Source organism: Sceloporus occidentalis, unplaced genomic scaffold (assembly GCF_023333645.1).
Source record: "Sceloporus occidentalis isolate IW3139 unplaced genomic scaffold, rSceOcc1.0.p SCAF_19, whole genome shotgun sequence".
NCBI classification, from domain to species: Eukaryota; Metazoa; Chordata; class Lepidosauria; order Squamata; family Phrynosomatidae; genus Sceloporus; species Sceloporus occidentalis.
This window is the reverse complement of record NW_028316999.1, coordinates 2826879-2845498: the sequence shown is the minus strand read 5'-3', so window position 1 is coordinate 2845498 and position 18620 is coordinate 2826879. Positions and strand designations below refer to the sequence as shown.

Here is an 18620-nt window from a genome sequence, read left to right as displayed (position 1 = left end):
GAGCTGCCTGTCATGGCTCTCCCAGTGAGTGCATGAAATAGTTGTGGTTATCTATTCTTGCTGGTGATAAAACAGGCTTTCAAGGGCTTCATGTCATTGAGATGGCTGATACCGTGACCTTTTCTCTGGCTATGGCCATCGCTATGACCCTCTATAGATAATACCTTTTTTGTGCTACATGCTCACAATGTATTCTTTGTGATGCTGCTGGTCTCTTTCCCACACTAGTTTCCACCACTGCGGAGTAGGTACATACAATCTACCATTGCGGCTACCCTTTGAGCTTAAAATGATCACTTAGAATGGAATATTAACATCTCAACAAGCCATTTTTTTTGCCTAATTTATAGTGATTTTTAAATAGTTTTCCAAGTAAAATTTTTTTTTTTTTGTAAATAAGGAAGAGACGGTAGTTTACAATGTGACAAATCAGACTTGTGTAATACCCCAAGTGTAAACATTACAACATCCATAATGTGTATAGTTCTCATTCTGATTAATAACAAATGCCAAAGTAAAAAATGCTTAGTACAAGATTATAACCATTAGATTTATTGACGAGCAAAGTCTAGAATTATACATAGCTAAAATATTTCATTGGTTTCTATAGTCATTGTCCCCAATTGCCCCAGTGCTGCCTTAATAAATACTCCTGTAACCCCAGTGTTGGGCTTTCTTTGTACCAAATAGTAAGAATTGTTATACAAATTGATGATATATTTAATATTTATTTAAACCATAGACTTGGTATAAGGTACATTTTTTTTATTTTTTTTTTTTTTTTTTTCTCTGTTTCTGTCCCCCCAGTGTAATAAATTGATAGTGGTCAATTAAGCAGAAGTGAGAAGAAGAAATTCTGGTATTATGCAAGCGAAGTAACCCCCACTCCGTAGACATTTTTTTTCCCCTATAAAACCATTTTGAGAAGGATGGTTTGAAAGAGGATGAATAAAGGGATTTGATTTGTGTATTTTTTGAAAATGAAATACAATCATTTAGGTTACAGCAATTATGCAAAGCAAGTTGAGTAATCGGATACCAGTTGTCCATGTGTTTAGCATGAGTATGTGTATATATACATATTATTTTTAACTTTTTTTTTTCCTTTGGGATATTACAAAGTTTAAGCAATGGTCTTATCTCCACCAAAATCATTTTTATTTATTTTTTTTTTCTTCTAGGCCCCCATAATATCATGGGGGGCTATACTTTTTATTTATTTTTTTATTCTAATGGATCATTTATTCGAGAGGGATAATTAAATGGTTCACAATAAAGAAAAATGCATTGCAGGGCATATTGTGGTCTGACTCACACTGACTTATGACTGGTGAAATAAATATTGATGGATAGGTACCATTTTTTTTCCCTATGAGCACTATTATTAAATCAAAATTGGTGAATCCTTGAAAAATATTCCATCATCTAACAATGTCTGTATAATACTTGTTGTCAAATTGCATTATTACATTATTAGTTTTGTAGACACCCCCCCCGCCCCCGCTTACATTGTGTACTAAAACATTAGCTCCGGCTTTCTACAATGTGTCGACCTCTGCCATTGATGTATTTTAGTCTCGCATTAATGTATATGAATCACTGGAAAGTATGATGCAGACAGACTGGTAACCGCATTTGACACTCACTGAAGTCACCATTAATCTGGAATTAGTGTGCTCTTTGATGCGAGGTCACACATAACGTGCATACTCTAAATATAAGCATGCTCTCCTCTTTTGCCGACAGCAGAGCGAGTCAAGTAGGTGTCTCGGTACAGAGTATCTAATTGGCATTTTTCTTTCCAGTACAACGGACAGCCAGATAGTTGACAGTATAGCACATGGCCATGCTCACATAGAAATAAATTGCTTCTGTCTCTCCTTTAATGTTGTCTGTGGTCCATGACCTTTTGGGGGAAACAGCTGTTAGTTCAGAAGGTCAAAAATTGGTCGATCTTTTGGTTATAAACAGCAAGGCTTGTAAAATTTGCTAGTTGTCTCCGAAAGGTATGACAGTTGTAGTTTACGGCTGTTGCGCCTCTTCCATTGGGATCAGATGAACTGAGAAGTTATGAGCCAGACTGTGATGATATAAAATCGAGCAAAAAGTTTGGAGGTAGATCTTAAAATCTGGACTTGTCGAGCCCTCTGTCTTAGTTGATATTCACTATACATTTATTTTTTTCATTAAATAAACTTTAATTCTTCAAACTGTAGCTATGTCAGATGTAACCTACCTCTTGGTATTATTAGTATAGGTTGAGAGACCTTATTAAATACTCGGCACACTTTCTTACCACAATTTGGAATTTAGAAGTTGTGTTAAATCATTTTTGTAGTGATGCCACTGTTTTATATATTAATACCCAGAAATGATTGGTTTCTCATCTCCTGAAATTTAATGTTAATGGGAAGTAAGATGCTTTAGAGAACACTTTCCCCAAAAGCTTCATTACGATGAATAAAACTATGTAATAATGTGAGCTTTTGCATAATGTTTTTTATTCAAGTGATATTTCACGTCTTTGTGACAAAAAAAAAGATACTAGTTGAATCCAGGATTATTGTAGTTTTGTGATATTTATATATAATGTTTTTTTTAGATTCCATTTCATGGACCCACAGGTTCTTTATATCCGTGATAGTCTCAGTGGTTGCCAATTCAAACACTTTAGATATTAGCTATGGGCAAGTCTGTCATATTATTATGAAAGGAGCGTGACTGGATTAGAAGGTTAACATTGTGGTGGTTGCTGCAGTCTCTCTCTTCTGACATTATATATAAAGGGCACTCTTTAGCTTTTGGTAATGCAGGATTTTAATCTTGTTCTTTTAATATTCCCAATGCCTTTAATACTTTAGGACCCGCGTCCTTTTCACGTTTCTACCAGACTATCCAAATGGCAGGTAGTAAAACCAAGAAACATGATGTGCTTTATATGAGGAGGTTAAACAAGTAGAGGTGAATATCCTTACCCATAAACCACCCGCGTGCTATGGCTTTCAGATAGGGGGTCAGTGCAGCAGCCTAAAATTAGAATACAGCCGCTTTTGCTAAGCACAGATGCCTGAAAAAAACAAAACAAAGGAACACTTTTTCAGATGCATGAGCAACGCAGATGTAATGATCTGTAAGTTTTTCAGTCACTTCGATGCAAAGCAGCTTTTTTTTCTTTTCTTTAAATCCAGTTATTTTTTTTTTTAAATAAAATTTCCTGTAGTAAGCTTGCAAGTAGAGCCCTCTTTTCATATATATATATATATATATATATATATATATATATATATATATATATATATATATATATAATATAAATTAGTAATAATTGCTGTGTTAATTGTTGTCTATATAAATAAAAGGTAACAAAACGGTGCCTATAATTTCTCTTCTGGTTTCTCTGAAGCTCAGTTGGGTGGGGAAGTTCCTTGCTAGGAATCTCTAGTTCCCCTGTATGTATATCGGGTATAGCCCATATTTATTGAAATGCTATTTATTATGGATTATTATCTCGGGGAGAAAGTGTTGCCTTGTCTGCGTGCTGTAAACGTCCCTTTCTCCTCTTCATGATGGTGCTTCATTAGTGATGCATGGTTGTACATCCATAATGAATGAGGCAGGGAAATGAATAAGCATACCTTAAAATGCCCGTAGCTGCTTCTTTCTTGAGTGAGCCCTTGAAAAATAAAAAGTTGCTGATAAATATGACTTCACAGGTTATTTGCTCAGACCCTTCTGTTGGTCAGACACTACTTGGAATGCCTTCATTTCATTATTCTGGTCTGTAAGAACCATTAAGTAGACTAATATTTTGTAGAGCACTTCTTCAGTTTATCTGATCACAAATTTTCAAAAGACTTTTTTAAATGTTATTTAACCAGCCAGGCCTAATCTTGACTGTGGTGATGATGTTACATCACTCATTCATTATTATGTCATAAAAACTGGAGATTTCTATCTTTATCATCAACTAATTAAGAAAAAAAAAAAAGCATAATGCCACATTGCTCCCAGAACCCAGTTGCTCCATCGCTTTTATTTCAAATTCATGCAAAGAAATGTGTGAACGGAATATTAACACCCTAGAACCAGCCTTAAATTATATGATTATTCAGGAATAGTCATTTACGCATTGACAAACCTATAATCTATAACACCGAAGCCATTGAAAAATATATAATCAAACAGTGAATGCAATGATTAAAATGTGCACAATGCTTAGCAGTGTTGTGTTGTCATCCTCGGTGTCTTGTTTTATGCAGTTATGCAAAAGCAGAATAAACAAGAATAAATTTAAACTAATTGGCTAGATTCCTAAAGGGTAATATGAGCTTTTTATTTTTTTTTTGCAAGCAACAAAATGTTCAATGGCTGGAAAGAAACTGGGAATTCCTTGTAAAAACTTGTATTCTAGAGCTTGATTAAATGGTACGAAGAGTTGGGTGTTACCCTGTGTCAGTTTTATGTTACGCCTAGAACCGTTTACCTTTCTGTTTTTCTGCGTCGTCGGGATACTTTCATTTATTTCACAATATTTAAGTAAAGACTGCCTAACATGGATGTACCGATATCTGAAACCGTGTAGGAGTTTTAGGATTTCTTTAATTTGGCCAATAAACCTGCTAGCATTGTACGGTAATGGGCTGAGCTAATGTGTTACCTATCCTACATTAAACCTGTCTGGTTAGTATAAATTGGTCACTTCTATTCTAGAACGTAGTTGTTGACACTGGGCAAATGTAACTTCTAAATGAACCTTTCTTTTTTTCATTAAATTGTGACACTAGATGGGGAGTTCTAGATACAGTATGTGAAGGTCTTCTAGCTGGATACACATAAGACAGCTATTCATTCATTCATTTTGCTGGGTCAGGAGACTGAAGTAGGCATTTTCATACACAACATTTTTTTATTTTTTTTTTATTATCCTTCTGCTTTCTGTTGTCATGACAATTTCATGTCTCGTGTCGATTTTACATCCAAGATATGTGAAATCTGAAAATGCGAAAAACGTAAACCTTTAAAAAAAAAAATTCAAATCCTTAAGATACAGCGGTTGTCATATATTGAAGAGTTTTGTTTACTTTATCTAGTCGTGTGGATGAGGTATATGTGATTGTTAATTGTGTCCATAGATACATGGATTTGTGTTTTGTTTCTCTTCCTGAGAAATGTGTGCCCGGCTGTTCCACTAAAGTGTAGGCAAAAAGTTATATATAAAACGTATTTTAATGGGGCTCTAAACAGTTTATCATTATTTCAGGGTACCGCCTGTCTGGTCTCTTAAGACGTGGTCCATGGCTCTTCCTTTTCACCCAACAATGTCTCCAATGCCTCTGTGCATATATAGAACGTGGTCTGGGTTTAGTGTTAAAAAGGTAGCATTCGTACCGGTTTTAACCTTCTGTCACCTGACGGATGTTTTAAAAGGGATTTTTAAAGTTAGGACGCCCAATGCTTATGGAAATGTATCTTGTTCTTATATCCAATGCCAGGTTAATGGAAGAGAGGACTATCATACTTTCTTTATCTCCCACTCTACTCATAATACCTGCCCCTGGGATGGGTGTTGTAGAAATATTCGCATACAAGGTATTTTGAAGGGTTGACTGTACAATCTATAGAACATCATACCATAACCAGGGGTTTAAGGTCTGAAAACTATAGGATTATGTGAAAACATCAGAGAGAACCCTTTGCCATAGCAGCAAAGTATATCTGTTGAAATGCTTGCGTGTAATCTACAACTCGTGTAGATAGGTGCGATAAAAAGGTTGTATTTTTCATAGAATTTATTTTTTTGGTTAATTTTAAATGATGCATACATTTTTAAAATTGAAAGGCTCAATGACTAGCAACTTGTTTTCGTATGCCGTAGACGTACGAAAATATTTTTCTTGTAGAACCTGAAAATGTGGCCTCAGTTCTTGTTCCTCCTGCATATGCAAGCAGTGGTATTGTACCCATATGACCACTGTTTGCTTATGTAAATGTGTAATCTAACCCAGATAATTGCGCTGAGCTGAGAATGGCCTCTTTCGTCTTTTCTCAAGAACTCCCATCTCCAGTTGCTTAAAAAGAAATTATCCTGAAACAAAATACAGTAATATTAGGTAAACTGTAATAATTTACCTAAATTGACGCTTTTGGCAGTGGTTTTGCATTGCTCGTTCCTGGGCAAATTGTTGCCTGCTGGAAAGCAGGAAAACGTTTGACTATTTGATGTCTCGGTCGATTCAAAATTCTGTTTTAATCTCCTCCGACTCGGCTGCCAAGATCCCCCTCCCCTCTGTCTCTCGATTTCTGCCTTGCCTTTTGGTATCATGTTGCAAGGCACACTGGAGAATTTACCGAGCACCAGTGTTGGTTTTGACAACCGCATATATGACCAGTTTAAAGGAACAGTCATACTTAAATGTGTGTGTGTGTGTGTATATATGTGTATATATGTATATATAATAAAAATCCCTGTTCAGATTTTGCATAGCTTGTGTGGCTTCATGTTTACCAAGCAGTCGATAGCAACTGTCGGGTTATTAAATATCCTCTGAAGCTTCTTCTGCTAGATGAATCCATGATTCCGTGGCAGGGCAACATGCCACCTCTCAACTGCTAAGCTACAACTGCTTGGAGGTTGGCAAGGTCTAAAATGTCCTAGTCGTATTTATACTATTCATGATAGTTTTTGCGAGGTCTAGTGAACTTGCAGTGGCCATGGGAGGAACAATGTATCTAATTTTAGAGTAATGGTGGACTTGTTCAACTTGTTTCAGCATGATGCTCTTTTAATTGCAAAAAGTCTGGCGGATACCTGGATTAGGCTCGGTATATACGTAAGCCTGTTCTGAAGGGGCGATGTGAGACCTTATTTGAAAGAATGGGCATCGGGTTCCCAACAGCCATTGTAACACATTTTTGCTCCCAGGGTTTAAGACGACTAAATAACCACTTTGGCCATTGGATAGCGGTTTCAATAAAAGGGACAGTAAAAGTTTTGCTGTAATATTTTTGATCGTTAAATGTAACTTTATAGACACTCATGATTAAGGTACATTTTAATGTGGGTTTTATGAGAAAAATGTGAATGCGTTTGGATCTTGGAGGTATTGTGAAAATTAACTAAGATTAGATATTTTATATAGTAATTCCCTTTTTTTTTTTCTTTAGAAACTATGATGGACAGCCGCTGGACAACATCAGAGCTTGCTTGGGTTGCATACCCAGACTCTGGGGTAAGATTTCCTCCTACTCCCCGATTCGCTGCATTTCTGCTAAAGCTCCCGTCATAAATGCAATGATCCATTCTATTATTCTTGCATCTCTAGTTTCGAGTATGGCTTCCACCATGCTCTTTTAAATTCTGGGTTTTGATCAGACTGCAGTTCGGTCATACTTTCATTTTCCCAGTGTTTTGTTTCCCCCCTTCATTCTTCTTATTTTGCCCTCCCTCTTTCCACCAGTGTACCCACTGCAAGTCATTTCACTGCTAATCCTATTCATTTCTTTTCTCTATTTGTCGGTCTTTCTTCTGTAGCGACTGACCCATCCTTACCATGCCCCCACCCTCTAACACACTTTCCCTGCGCACATCTTAAGAATGGTTTACTTTCTGACTCATTCGATTCATTGTGGCTGTACAGTCTTTGTCTTCGCCTATCTCTGGATTTAAAGCCATAACTACTATCTTTCCTCATGCCTCTCTTCCTGATATCGCATTTAATATCTTGGTTTCTTTCGGTTCACCCTTTCCTACCCCTTGCTTTCCCAAACCATTCCACCTCTATTATTTTCTCCTTGAGTCCTGTCAATTTTGTTTCTTATTTTCATATACATACTGTGACTTTTTTGTACCTTGCACCCCTGTCCCTTTAATCTGGTCTTTCATACACAATCCACCATCCATGCTGTAATTTGTTCTTTCCTTACTGCTTCATCATTGTTTTTCCTATTTTGTTCGACGTCATAATACTTTTTTTTTTTTTTTTGCCAGTGGGAGGAAGTAAGCGGATATGACGATGCATCAAATCCTATAAGGACGTATCAGGTGTGTAATGTGCGTCAGCTCAATCAGAACAACTGGCTCCGCACACAGTTTATTCCACGTAATGATGTCCAGCGCATCTATGTGGAACTGAAGTTCTCCGTACGAGATTGTAACAGCCTTCCCAGCGTTCCAGGATCGTGCAAAGAAACCTTTAACATGTTCTATTATGAGTCTGACACCGACTCTGCCTCTGCTGATAGTCCTTTTTGGATGGAGAATCCTTACATTAAGGTGGATACCATTGCCCCTGATGAGAGCTTCTCACGTCGGGATTCTGGCAGAGTCAACACAAAGGTTCGCAGCTTTGGGCCGCTTTCCCGTGCTGGTTTTTACTTGGCGTTCCAGGACTTGGGTGCTTGCGTATCTCTTATTTCAGTGCGAGTATTCTACAAGAAATGTCCAAGCACTGTGGCTAGTTTTGCAAGTTTCCCTGAGACTCTGACTGGTGCTGAGCGCACATCTTTGGTCATTGCACCTGGAACCTGTGTGCCTAATGCTCTTGAAGTATCTGTTCCTCTAAAGCTTTATTGTAACGCTGATGGAGATTGGCTGCTGCCTGTGGGTGCCTGCACGTGTGCAGCGGGCTACGAACCTGCCGGAAAGGACACTCAATGCAAAGGTATGTGGACAAAGTGAAAATGGCGGCACTGTCGTAGTTGGTCTCTCGTCTCAGAAGTTTATTCATGTTTTTGGTTTTTATATCTTATTCCAGCTTGCCCGCGTGGAACATACAAATCAAAACAAGGTGAAGGCATCTGCATCCCATGCCCCCCAAACAGCAGGGCACTATCTGCTGCTGCCACAGTTTGTCCTTGCCAGAGTGGATACTACAGAGCTGATGGCGAAACTCCTGAAATTGCATGCACAAGTAAGGAGAATTTGGACGTTTTTGTCACGTCAAGTGTGTACCTTTATCAGAACAGTGGCAAAGGTTTGACCCCCTTAATCTGTCTTGCATCCTACTGTAAAATTCCTTTTTGAACCAGGCATTCATTCATATTTGGAACAGTCCTTTGTTTCCTATCTCATTGGGACTGTCATGCACCCTATTACCACGCCAAGGAACCTGCTCATATCTTTGGTGGTTAACTGAAAATATTATAGGGCTATCAGTGAAAGTCAGCTGAGCCATTATGCCTCTCTGAAATGTATATTTTTAATCCTAAGGATACTGTCGGCTCCGTATGATAATACTGATGACATAAGCAAAGTCAGAATTCCCAGCTTGAACTCTACTGATATGGTGCTTAGATAGAGACATCACTCTGTTTCTTAGAGGCGCTCCTTTTTCAGACAACAGTGGCAGTTATTTATCTCTTGCTACATGATGATCCTTCCCTTCTCACCATTACTATAAGAAAAGAGAAAGCGAGTCGGGAGGGCATGAGACTGTGTGAAGGTGGCAGGGGCCTCGGATATTTAGATTGTGATTTAGGATAAGACATGAAAAAAATGTGACAGGTGGCAAATGTCATGACTGCTGTCAGTCTTTTCCAATCTCTACATTCCTTTCTCTCTTTTCAGCTGTGCCCTCTGCTCCGCGAAATGTAATCTCTAATGTGAATGAGACCTCTGTTGTCCTGGAGTGGGTGGAACCTGGCGATTCAGGTGGTCGTGAAGATGTTATGTATAACATCATTTGTAAAAAATGCTCGGGGAAGCTGTGCTCTCGCTGCGACGACAATGTTCAGTTCTGGCCTCGACAACTTGGAGTCACTCAAAGTCATGTCTCTGTCAGTCATCTCCAAGCTCATACAAAGTACAGTTTTGAGATCCAGGCAGTAAATGGAGTGTCTGGCAAGAGCCCCCACCCACCAAATTACCATTCTGTTAACATAACAACCAACCAAGCAGGTGAGTTTTACATAAAATATAATTACCTTTTGATGATCCTGGGCAGTTTTTTCTTTTGCATTGGGAACCTGTGTTACACTAAGAGCGACACTAAATAGTCCCTTTGCACAGATGTTATGGTCAAGAAAATTCATTGTTACGAGAATGAAGAAGAATTAGACAACTTATGTATAGATGACTCATGTGTGATTTACTTTCTTTCCTTAGCTCCTTCGGCTGTGCCTAATGTGATATCTCATGGCAGCTCAGCAGGTTCTCTCACTTTGTCATGGTCGCCTCCTGAGAGTCCCAATGGCATCATTCTGGATTATGAGATAAAGTATTTTGCAAAAGTAAGCACACAAATATGTTTCATTTGCCTAAATACATCTGTCCTCTTCTCCAAAAACATTTCCCCCATGTTTCGCTCAGGGATTTTTTTTCTTTTTTTTTTTTTTTTTTTTGTCACCATGTTTTTTGCATTTTTGCAAACTCTGTCAGTCGCCCAGTTTACCATACTTCTTTCATGTTTACTTTGCACTCTGTTACTCAACTACCATTAGACGTATGCAGTGCCAAAATATTCCCTATACTCTCCTTCCTTTCGTTTCTTTTACAGTTTTAATACAATTATTTCCTTACTTTTCAGGGCCACAGTGGTGCTGGTAACACAGTAACCAGTCAGCGCACAACGCTTCGTATCGAAGGAATGCAGGCAGACACTATATATGTAGTCCAGGTTCGAGCTCGTACGGTGGCTGGATATGGTGCATACAGTGAGCCACGGGAGTTCCAGACCACAGCCGAGGATGGTGTGTAAACATCTGAAAAACTCATTCTTGCACGTTCCTCTAATATAACCACTAATCCTCTAATTGCCAACTTTTAGGCAATGATCCCTTACCACATTCTTTCCTTCAGTCACCTGTTACACACTCTTTCTTCTCATTGATCCCTTATTTTTTGTAGATGTATTCCAAATGACCTTTAACCACCAATTATTACAGATAACTGGCTGTATTATCTTTGATTTCTATCCTGTAATGAGTTGGTTTAGCAGAGTCACAGGATGCAGTCACTCTCCCATCCCAACTTACGTTTAGCCATCCATTTCATGCAGTTTCATGAGTGTATGGATGGTGATCAAGCTGGCATGGTGGCTTATATGGCCTTATTGCTTAGTAGGTAAAACAAACACCTTGTTTACTTTCTTTGTTGGTTATATCATTCTTTCACATACAAACTCCCAACTCCCTTTTTTTGTGCCCGCTGATGTTTAAACCTCGGCCACCTATGCCGAGGAAGAAACACTGTTACCTCTATATACGTTAGAATGTTGATATATCCTGGTTCATAGTCATCTACCTGATCAGTACTGCTGCCTCCCATTTTATCCCTCAACATATCCTAGATTTTCACCTGATTCTTCAGTTAATCCCCTGAGCCATACACAACCATTTCAGGTTCTCTAAACCCCTGCTTAAACCTCCTGTCCAGGTTACTATACTACACTTATCCATCTAATCGTCCTATGTAATCCAAGTGTAATTTATTAAACCGGTTTGGGGATTAAATAATTTGGTAGAAAAGCAGGGGTAGCACATGGTAAAACACCACATGTTTATCTAGCTTCAAACTAACAAAATTACTCTATCCGTATCCATTCCTGGTATAACCGTACGCATGTTTTTTTTTTGTTTTGTTTTTTTTTGCGGTGCTCGCATGCTCACTGGTATTTTTTCTGTCTTTTATGAAAGACAGTTTAAGCACGCTTCTATTTCCACGCTCATTGAGTCCACTTACCCAGTAACTTCTCTAGCACACTGAACCCAACCCCCCCATTCTTGCTTTGCCCTGACTTCCAACACTCTTTAACAGTGGCCACCAATCAGCAGGTACATACCCATTCCCATAGCACACAGGTGACCCCTGCCTACTGATCACTTACTTTCTTCTTACCGATCCCTTGCTTTTCATTGGTTCATCACTCCTAAAATTTCCTTTGCCCACTGATTGCTTTCCTACCGTTTTCCCTGGGCCCACAGATTCCCCACTGTCTATTTTTCCTGTGCCCGCTGCTTCCTCGCCTCCATGCCTTCCTGTGCCCATTGACCCCTCACCCTCCCTCCTCCTTTCTCCCTCCCCTTTTTTCCCCCCGCAGGCGACCGGAGCAGTCTTCAAGAGCAGGTCCCAATGGTTGTTGGTTCTGTGACGGCTGGGCTGATATTTATAATTGCTGTTGTCGTTATTATAATTGTTTGTTTCAGGTGAGTATCTTTTGGATATCTGGGTGGATTCCAGGAGCTCAGTATCTGAGTATTTTAACACTCTAGACATGGTTTTATAACATTGGTTCCTCTTGTCTTTCTCTAATTATTCTTTGTAGCCGCAAGCAGAGGAATGATCCAGAATCGGAGTACACGGAGAAACTGCAGCAATATAGTGAGTATCTGTAGTGTGCCAATGTGAACCGGACCCCCCACATACCCTTACCCACAGAAACAGTTACTCTTGAGATGGGGAAAGTGTGACCTGCAAGTCCCATGATCACCCATGTTTAGTACGTGTATATGTATACATACATATACACGCTGCTTTCATCTTTTCTTCTATGAAACCGTTGTACTTGGCCCCCATCACCTTCCTTCTATTGATTATAGTGTTTGGGCTGTGCTTTCTTGCTCTGTCTACTGATTAATTGCTGTATTGGATTTGTCTCATCACATCCTCCTGCCAATAATGATTGTTTTAGTATCGAGTCATGCCTGTTTGCTATTACAAATTACACTTTCTCCTGATTGAAAGATTAATTCTTAGTCATAGGCTTGGAGAGAAACACTTAGATGGCTTTTGTCGTTGCAAACGTTTTTGTCGGCATCTTTCCTCCTTGCAGTTGTGATGTCTTGGGAAGTCCCATAGAAAAATAAAATATTTTCCTCTTTCAACATAAAATACAATAACTGTAACTGTTTGTATACTGGTAACATAATTAGTGGTCATTCTTTTTCATTAATGGTTGTAAATTGCATACCCTTCTGTCTCGCCACTGATTTTGAGAGGGGAAATGGCTTTCCATATGTCTGTACTGGTCATTATATAAATATACACCCAAAGTGGCTGGGAAATGTGGTTTCTTTTTCCACTAATAGGTAATTTTTCAAAATCTGCAAACAGCCATTTAACCACTAATTGCTCATTATTCACACTGCCCTGTTTGTAGATGTACTAATCCCTCCTTGCCATATGTTTGAATAAAATCGCTTGGCAATCGATAAGATTCACATCGGTGGGGAGACTTTTCTCGCTTTTTTCCTAATTCTAGAAGATAACCATTTCAAATAATATATTCGTGTCGTTGCTGTGAGATCTGTTAAGGATTTCTTCTTACATTTTATTTATAGCATGCAGGCGGTATATAAAAGTAACATGAATGTTTTTTGGGCTTTACACCTTAATTAGGGAGCCTGGTTTGCAGATTGTGGGAACATTATAATGCGTTTATTCACACAGGGATGGCCTGTGCTGATTGCTTTGCCTCTTGTAAATCTTGCAGTGGTTCCTGGAATGAAGCTTTACATTGATCCATTTACGTACGAAGATCCTAACGAAGCCGTACGTGATTTCGCCAAAGAAATTGATATTTCCTGTGTAAAGATTGAAGAAGTGATTGGTGCAGGTGTGTTACGTTTTATCCGCTTTCCCAGTATATACAACTATCACGTGGCGTCTCGAGTTTCACACTAAAAAATTTAGAAGTACTCGGGGCCTCTCTTTGTTTGGGTTTGCCAAGAGTACAAACCGAGACGTCAAACCCGTGTTAGGCTGCATTCACTGCTAACATGCGAAGGGTTCTGCATTTTGCATTTTTACTCCAACGAATTTATTGAAGAATGGAAATTAAGCTGTTCAATGGTTGGATTGTTACATGCCCGATACATTGTTTGTTTCTCGCTTTATTCTAGGTGAGTTTGGGGAGGTGTGCCGCGGTCGTCTGAAACAACCTGCACGCCGAGAACAGCTGGTGGCTATCAAGACCCTAAAAGCAGGTTACACGGAGCAGCAGAGACGTGACTTCCTTGGTGAAGCAAGCATTATGGGTCAATTTGATCACCCGAACATCATCCGCCTAGAGGGAGTTGTAACAAGGAGCCGACCTGTGATGATCCTGACGGAGTTTATGGAAAATGGAGCTCTCGATTCATTCCTTAGGGTTAGTTGACGACTGATTTTACTTCACTGGCCTGCTATTGCAGAGAAAGCGATTTACCGAGTAGAAAGTTTTCCAACCAAAAAAATGCTATGTTCACTTACTCTTGTATTGGGAACATGAGGTACCTTTTTTTTACCGGGTGGCCGTCATTAGAAAAGTCTAATTGTAGGGTGACTAAAATGTAAATGGGGTTTAGAAAGAAAGAGAGTGGAGAACAAAGCTTGAAGCACACAGGAATATTCTGACTGGGTTTAATCTCTCTACAGATGAATGATGGTCAGTTCACGGTTATCCAGTTAGTGGGGATTCTCCGTGGAATTGCAGCTGGAATGAAGTACTTGGCAGAAATGAATTATGTCCATCGTGACCTTGCTGCACGGAACATCTTGGTCAACAGCAATCTTGTCTGCAAAGTGTCGGACTTTGGCCTGTCCAGATTTCTGGAGAACAGCCGCTCTGACCCCACATACACCTGTTCCTTGGTAAGATGGATTACTTTAGGTTGTAAACACGTGTGAGAATAATATATATTTGTAAACATGACTACACATATGGTCGCTGGAGTTCGGAACAGAGATCTGAAAGCAAATACAATACAAATGATGATCTGCTAGTGCAATGCAGAGGATATATTGGGGCATATTTAAAAAGAAAAAACTGGGCAAACTGATTGTTGTCACATAATGAAATGCTCCGTTAACACCAAATAATGTCAGTTTGTTCGGAATGGTGTTAAACTTTCTTTTCTTAATTAGGGGGGGAAGATTCCAATTCGATGGACTGCTCCTGAAGCCATCTCGTACCGAAAGTTTACCTCTGCAAGTGATGTTTGGAGTTATGGCATTGTCATGTGGGAGGTGATGTCTTATGGCGAGCGACCTTACTGGGACATGTCGAATCAAGATGTAAGTATTGTGAGGTGTTTAGGAAAACTGATTATGTTTAGTTGGAAACAGTGACATGTGTTGAGTGGGACCAGTGTAGTAGTTGGTCTGATGGCATTCTCTTTTGGCAGGTCATTAATGCAGTGGAGCAGGACTATCGCCTGCCACCACCTATGGATTGTCCTGCTGCTCTTCACCAACTCATGCTGGACTGCTGGCTCCGTGACCGCAACCTGAGACCTAAATTCTCACAGATTGTCAGTTCATTGGACAAGTTAATACGAAATGCAGCCAGTCTGAAAGTGATCAGTCCGATACAGGCAGGGTGAGTGCTTCCATATTGAATAACTTCATGTAGTGTCTTTACAATGGTGACCAGTGGTCTGGCCTAGTCTATTGAGCATAAGACTTAGAGTTCTGCTGCTCCCTAGGCCTGTTACAGGAGAGATCTCTGATCTCTAATATTGGCCCATTTACACTATGGAGGACTGTGCTCTTACTTGATCTCCTTCCCCTTTCGCGCAAATAAACTGACTTTATTTGTGTGGTCCTAGGGTATCTCAGCAGCTTCTAGATCGAACCGTTCCAGACTACACAACGTTTCCCACTGTGGGTGACTGGTTAGAGGCAATCAAGATGGGTCAATATCAGGAAAACTTTCTGAGTGCTGGGTTTACGTCCTTCCATTTGGTGGCACAGATGACAGCTGAGTAAGTAATCGGGAGGGTGAAGGTTATCTGGAAGAAATAGTTTGTTTTATGCAGAAAACTGGATAAACTGTTAGAGGTTTCTTTTCACTATGCATTGATCCTGATAGGTCTCTAAAATCTGATTTCTCACTTGTTAGGGACCTGCTCCGTATCGGGGTGACATTGGCTGGACATCAAAAGAAGCTTCTCCACAGTATTCAAGATATGAGGCTGCAAATGAGCCAAACCCTGCCCGTCCAGGTTTGAGATCCCAATGCCCGGAGGACAAAACTCTTCATATTGAAGAAATATTATGGACTTGGAAGGGGCTCCACAGGAAGCTGAGGTGTACATGATAGAGACCCTGGGACGTGATGGTGGTTTTAAGTGGAGTTACAGTCTTTGCACAAAGGGGCTTTCTACCCTCTGTTTGCTGATAACTTACTCATCATCTGCTCGTGTGAGCAGGATAGGCATCAAAGCCCACCCTTACTTTACTCATCAAGTCAATCTTGAAATGAGAGCCTGAGTGACACGTGTGCATGAATGACCAAGTGAGATGTGTATGATTGGGGCAAGGCATCAAGTAAAAGAGTGGAGGAACTGAATGGTTTGAGGGGAATGTGAGTGTGAATGAGTCAAGCTTGTGGGTGGTATAAGGGTAAGCAGAGGACCGTATAGAAAGTCGGAAACATTTTAAGTGTCTTCCACTCACTTCAAGACCTCTCAGACAGTGATAAAGATGCCGGGTTACAGATACATCATTTGAATTTCCACATATAACTGTAGTAGGCATTTGGAGTATACCTCTGGAGTCCCTATTCCTTTCACCCCACAGATGAAGGCTGTACACTGAGTGTTTACTGCAGTGCCTTGTACTGCCTGCTTACTTCTAGTGGGGCTGCTGAAGACTCCCTTCTGTATTTGTTCCTGTAACTTGAACGCAATAGCCCTTGTATGCTAGGCTGTTGGCTTTTAAATCTCACAAACGTAGGATCGCTTAGTGAAAATGAGCTTCCGTTTTTCCAGTGTCTGATTTGAAATTCCTTCATTTGTGGTGTGCTTACAAACCTAACCAGTGGGGTGTATTCGCTAAAGCAGAACTTAGGCGAGTTTCAAAGAGAGTTATGGCTTCAACTCCATAAATTTTCAATTCATAATACCATCCAAGGATGGCTATGACAGCCCTAAATAATAAATGTTTCAATCAATGCGTTAGTATGATTTCAACATGCTTTTAGGGGGCCATACAAGCTATTCTTAGAGTAGAATCTTGCTGGAGTTGGCTCTTCATGATGTAAAGTGAAGTCTCAAATGGCAAACCCCCTCTTTAGTGACTAAACACCCAGATGGAGCTGGCACAGCCATGTCATGCTGCTCTTTCATCTTGAGCCCCTCTTTCCCACACCTGTTATACTTGCCCCACCCAGTTTCCAGTCTACTCAATATTTTTCTGCCCCAAACCAATTCTCTTACCACCTCCCATTTCCCTTCTTCTCTGTTCTTTATCCCACTTGGTACCATGTTTTATTTTAACTTTTTTTGTTGTTGAAATTTTATATATATTTTTTTTTTTACTTGGCGCGTACGCTCACGCTTTCAGTAACATTGGGATGTGTTTTAGAGAGCAATTCTCGTCATGACTTTACATTTTATAATTGTTTTATAAAGTACTTTTCCAATTAAATTATTTAAGAAATGTTTTCTCGTGTTTTATTTCCACCCATATGTCAATGGATGACCATGACATTTTCCATGTTTTACAATACTTAAGTACAAAATATTATACTGATATAATACCAGTATTATCTTGTGGCACCTGGTGAGCTGTCGTTACTAAAAGGGTATGAGGTTGTCACACTACAATTTGTGTATATATATTTATTTCTATATATATATCTCATAAAAAAAATGGAGTCACAAGCATCAAATTCTTAAAGAAAAAAAACTATATCCAAAGATATGTTTACAAATGCAGGGTTAACCCTAATTTTTGACAATTTAAACAATCTTTTAAAGTAATGTATATGTAGGGCATGCAATGTGCTAGAAGAAAGGAAATCTATAGGATCAACGGAAGGTTTCACTATTTTGTAATAATTCTCCATTACAGCAGCCAATATGCATTTGCCCCAGGTGACATGATGAAGAGGACATAACCACGTTTCCTTGACCTACACATAGTGATTTTTGCTTTTTTGTTCAGTTAAAGGTGGAAGTCCCATGAAAATTAACTTTTCTCCTTCTGCATAAAAAAGTGCAGTATACAGTAATGTAGGCTATAATTTGCAAAAAGACTGATTTTGTTACAATAAACTTTATCTGTGTGCATTCTTAGCCATGTGATATTGTGTATCAGTTCCTCCAACACCACGCTAGGCTAATTACTTATTTATGGTAATACTAATAAAGTCTGTACCTTCATAAAGTGTGAACTTTTATGGCATACTGACTCGGTCAGATTCTTGGTTACAGAACGCGTGCGTCTCATAACCCCAGTTCCTGGACGCCTGGAGATATTCTCACTTCTGGGTGCCAACTGAATATTTTACCTAGTTTTATGAAGGTGGTTCCAAGTTCCTTCGTGCGGTGTTGCTGTTTGCTCCCATTTTGGTTGTTAAGACTTGCTGCTGGACTGCGATTTTTTTTTTTTTTTTTTTTTTTTTTTTTTTTTTTTTTTTCCCCCCTGGCCAAATTTACTCTGCGATAGGAAATTGGTTAATTTGTTTTTATCACCTCTGCCTACATCTGTTAAGCTTCCAGGGGTGTAACTAATGAAAATAATAAAATTAATTAACCTGCTACACAAGGCTTGAAAATACAGTTGTCTCAATTTTTTTGCAAAAAGACCACTATTTTACAATCCAGTACTTAATGGATGGAACAGCCCTGAATTCAAGTCCGGTTAGGAGGGGATGCTTTTGGGGATTTATTTTTTCTTTTAAATACCTTTTTTTTTTTTT

The 18620-nt window shown here is 39.3% G+C and overlaps 1 protein-coding gene across 1 annotated transcript; it reads left to right on the top strand.

Moving 5' to 3' along the window:
• The first annotated feature begins 7169 nt into the window (after positions 1-7169).
• On the top strand, positions 7170-15924 carry LOC149302316 (ephrin type-B receptor 3). Its single transcript, XM_089482615.1, has 15 exons — positions 7170-7229; positions 7988-8660; positions 8754-8909; positions 9566-9895; positions 10103-10227; positions 10524-10686; positions 12036-12141; positions 12261-12316; positions 13428-13550; positions 13837-14084; positions 14351-14566; positions 14840-14989; positions 15100-15293; positions 15523-15678; positions 15816-15924. The coding sequence occupies exons 1-15, from the start codon at positions 7170-7172 to the stop codon at positions 15922-15924; spliced, it is 2865 nt and encodes a 954-aa protein (XP_089338741.1).
• Positions 15925-18620: the final 2696 nt, after the last annotated feature.